Source organism: Triticum aestivum, unplaced genomic scaffold (assembly GCF_018294505.1).
Source record: "Triticum aestivum cultivar Chinese Spring unplaced genomic scaffold, IWGSC CS RefSeq v2.1 scaffold69, whole genome shotgun sequence".
NCBI classification, from domain to species: Eukaryota; Viridiplantae; Streptophyta; class Magnoliopsida; order Poales; family Poaceae; genus Triticum; species Triticum aestivum.
Window position 1 is genome coordinate 1 of NW_025238978.1, and position 4,045 is coordinate 4,045.

A 4,045-nucleotide genomic window follows, 5' to 3' on the forward strand; every position below is an offset into this window, starting at 1 on the left:
TTATACTTGGATGCAAGTTATTGTTGGTGTTCTCTATTGTGTTGCCTTCACATTTCATGAATAGACCGAAAAAGTGCCTTACAAAACATACTCTCTATGTAGTATTGGCAGATGAACCCTTTATGTCCATATATGTCATCTAGATCAAAAACATATTATGGATCTCAGTCGTTCTTTTCTATTAGTAATCTGAACCACCCATTTTCTATTGTATAAATGACATAATGTATTTTTATCAAAATCCCAATATTCACTCCGTAAGTATCCTTAATGAGCGTTAATTATAACCAATATATAAGATATGCCCCAATTGTCAAAATCCATGATTTCCGAGCCTATATAAGGATACAAGTAATTGCTTGCATTAATCATGGGTCTTATAGCCTAAATTCCACATGCCCCCCATGGCTTTAAATTCTGATGATCATGGCTATTCTTTGCTGAATGAATTTGATATATCAGAAGGAACGAAACAGCTTCCTGCCCTTGATCGCCTATCGAAGTTCTAAGGAAGACGACTACCGAAGTCAATGGTATTTCCTGAAACCGTTCATCAAGTAATATTTATGGAGTTTTAGTCTTATTATACCTTGATCTTCAACTTCAAAAGTTAGGCACGGATGCTCCATGACATGTGTGATGGAATGAGTAGATACATGTAGAAAGTAGTGTTTCATCGTTTTGCTTGAGAGATGGCTAGCATCTTGCTATAAGGTAAGCTAATCTTCCAAAGGTAAAATATAGGAGATAACACAGATCTGATAATATTCATAGATCTGACTGTATAATTGTACATATGATGCTATTATTTATGGTTAATATGATTCCCACACATAGTACATTTTAATATCTTGCTTCTATAATTTGTAGGAGTAGTTGGTGCTCATTTTATTGTACGTAGGTCCTCCTTATCTAAATATACTACATATATGGAATCTTTAGATAGATCCAAGTGTATGTACTTTTTTAGAAATTTTTGAAGTAATCAGCCGAAGGTAATCATGAATATACTATCGCGAAGTCAAGAAAGTATGTCAACTCCTATGGACGAATTTAAATTATTTTTAAAGTGAAGTACCATCCGACTAATCTGGGCACAGAAACCTAAATGTAGTTGGAGATGTAGTGTTTTGTATGACGTTTCCTTCTATGTGGTTTCATAACTTCTACATGTTTTTTATAATATTAGTTTACTGTTGCCTTTAACTCTATATAGGGGAATAAACATTTTGTTTCATGACAACAGATCACCATGGACGGGGAGTGGCCGCAATACAACAGTGTTGTGTACAATGATCTTGACCCGTTCATGACAAGTGAACATAGCCACCTATTGCAGCACGACCATGGTGATGAGACATATGGTCTACTTGGAGCCACTGCCAACGTGGGAATGATTGATAATACCAACGTTGTTGCTGGAAACCAAGGAAACAACAACGTAGAAACCTACAGTGAGCAGAGGATGGAGACAAGGCGTACCAACTATCACCGTCTCCGCAGAGAACAGATCCAACAACTTGAAGCGTACTATAATTACTCAATCATTGTTTCTTACCTATCGAAGATGATGTTTACTAATGCATTTTCATTAACGTCATCTGTAGTGTCTTCCGGGAAATCCCTTATCCTGATGAGAAACTCCGGAAGAGCCTTAGTGAGAGGCTTGGCATGAGTGCCCAACAGGTCAAGTTCTGGTTCCAAAACCATCGCAGCAACAGTAAGGTAAATACTATTCTTCTCCATGCTGAATAACATGAGATGTCACCACATGGGTCAGCTAAGACATGCAACTATGCAGATTTTTGCGGTTAAATAGTATAAACTCCAATGAACAAAGTAGCATTATTTGTCACCTGAACTCAAAATGCCATGGGTGAGGCTTTTTGGCGCTCTCGCTCAATGGAGAGAGAATTTTAAAAATAATAGAAAATCCAGTTTTTTAGATTCAAAAATATCTGAAGATAAGTTCATAAGTAAGTATATAGATGTGTGTAAAACCTAATTTTGAAATACGTTTTGATGTTAGTTGTACGAAAAATCATGTATGTTAATAGTGAAGAGTACATGTGCTAGACATACGTTGTTTTGCTATTTTTGCGTAACCATCTTAAAAATGTATTTCACCACGTAACTTTACACAGAACTAGTATTCATCGATAGGTATGTGCATATTATTGTCATGCTTTTTTTGAATTCAAATAATATGATTTTTGAAATTTTAAAATTGAGACTACATGAAGCTCGAGCTCCAATAGCAAATCCTACAATGTACTACGATGTTACCTTCGTGAACATGGGGTCATACTCTTATAATAACCGCTGAAATGATGCATTCACGAAATTAATAAATACAGGGCAAGACGCAAAGGCGGGAGACCACCACTCTTCAGTTAGAGAACAAGATGCTAAAATCTGACAGGCAAGCCATCTTGTCGGCTATGGAAAATAGCACTTGCCTCAAATGCAGAGGGGCGGTGGTTCAAACTCAGGACACCACAGAGCGCCAACGCTTGTTCAAGGAGAATATGAAGCTCAAGGAGGAACTTAGGCTTGCCGCCACCCATCTTAAAGAGGGTCTCCAACAAAATGGAATGTGGCCCCGATTGACCCGCAACTAACCACACTGTCTTTGGTCGTTTCCAACGTTATCCTGTCGCATGTACGCTAGTTTTGCTTGATTCCTAGGCATGCAAATAATGCATCATGTTGTGTGTGTATGTGGACGACTTGGATGCTAGTTTATTTCTTTTGTAGGCTGTCATGGTTGCTTCGTGGGATGGCATGAGATCTGGCAATCATGGCAACAATGTATGGGTTGTGGAGTGAGTGGTTTTGGGATGGCATTGCCGTGAAGCTCAGTCCAATGCCCATCTTTTTATCTTCGAGTTTGTATCCAAACAGATCAAGTAGAGTCAAAATAATTAAAAAGGAGAAGAAGAATAATCAAAGCAGCGTATTGAATGTCACGCCATAATTTTCAATGTCTTCTAACATTTCTTCGCGTAAGTATTTCATTTATTGAGATACCTTTGTCAATGATCCTTTTTGGCAACGAAAAATGATATCTGTGCATTGATCACGTTCCGGAGCCATTGGGGAAGTGGATCGCAATAGTCATCTACCTCACAAACTCCCCGCTATATGCACCTGTCGAGTCATGCACGGAGCAGGATCAAGAGGACCCGTAGTAGCTACAGGTAGTGCAATATTTCGTGAAGGAGTCCATGGGATCTTATCTAGTTTCGGATGGTCATATTGAATGTGTATACATACATTGCCAATAAAATTACACTTTGGACATATGTAGAAAGGTTACCACTAAGTTCAAAATTCTGATACTTAGCTTTGCTTATCTTACTGCAGCTGTCGACGAATGTAGTAACGACAACCCTTGTCCTGTGGGATGCACTTGTCAGAGTAGCATTGGAGGATACCAGTGTGCTTGCTGAGTAGAAAAAAATTGCAAGTCAATACTTGCAGCCCAGATATTGTCTTGATACTAGGTAACACAAAGGGAAATGAGATTTTATCTATCCCTCGACCTTCAAGTAATTGAGATTTGCTTTTGTCTAATGCTTAAATAAATTTCATTGTCGTACCTCGTAATTGTCCTAGATGAGTTCTGAGATTTTACCACATAAGAAATAAGCCATACCGTGTGAGTTATCTGCCTAAACAAGTAATCATGTACATGCAATGCACGTAGATATTAGACAAGATAATAATTGCATTAGTCAATAGTGTTGGGTAGATATTAACTGCACATTGATATTAGCCGGGATATAATTACTTGATTGGCACTAACACCGATATTAGGTTGTCTATTATTAGAGGATTATGGTGTAAAACATGTTTAGCGCTAAACACGGAGGCAATAAAGACAATTGGATAGACCAGGTTGAATGCTTGAATTAGTTTGATATCCACAACTTTCCCTTTTTGTATTGGTATAGATGGTGCAAGAACGAAATGTATGGCTTGCAGCAGAGCTAATTTCCATGAAATTAACGCAATCTACCCTTTCTTTTCTTACGTGACAAAA

At 37.8% G+C, this 4,045-nt stretch overlaps 1 protein-coding gene across 1 annotated transcript; it reads left to right on the forward strand.

Moving 5' to 3' along the window:
• The first annotated feature begins 1,252 nt into the window (after window positions 1–1,252).
• Window positions 1,253–2,621, forward strand: LOC123176677 (homeobox-leucine zipper protein ROC5-like). Its single transcript, XM_044590772.1, has 3 exons — window positions 1,253–1,527; window positions 1,608–1,725; window positions 2,358–2,621. Exons 1-3 carry the CDS (start codon window positions 1,253–1,255, stop codon window positions 2,619–2,621), a joined length of 657 nt encoding a protein of 218 aa, XP_044446707.1.
• The last annotated feature ends 1,424 nt before the right edge of the window (window positions 2,622–4,045 follow it).

Bases quoted from the DNA above. Each gene is read 5' to 3' on its own strand.
- LOC123176677 (XM_044590772.1), top strand. From the start codon at position 1,253: ATGGACGGGGAGTGGCCGCAATACAACAGTGTTGTGTACAATGATCTT. The intron at 1,528-1,607 runs GTACTATAATTA...CGTCATCTGTAG, and splicing joins CAGATCCAACAACTTGAAGC to TGTCTTCCGGGAAATCCCTT. The intron at 1,726-2,357 runs GTAAATACTATT...TAATAAATACAG, and splicing joins ACCATCGCAGCAACAGTAAG to GGCAAGACGCAAAGGCGGGA.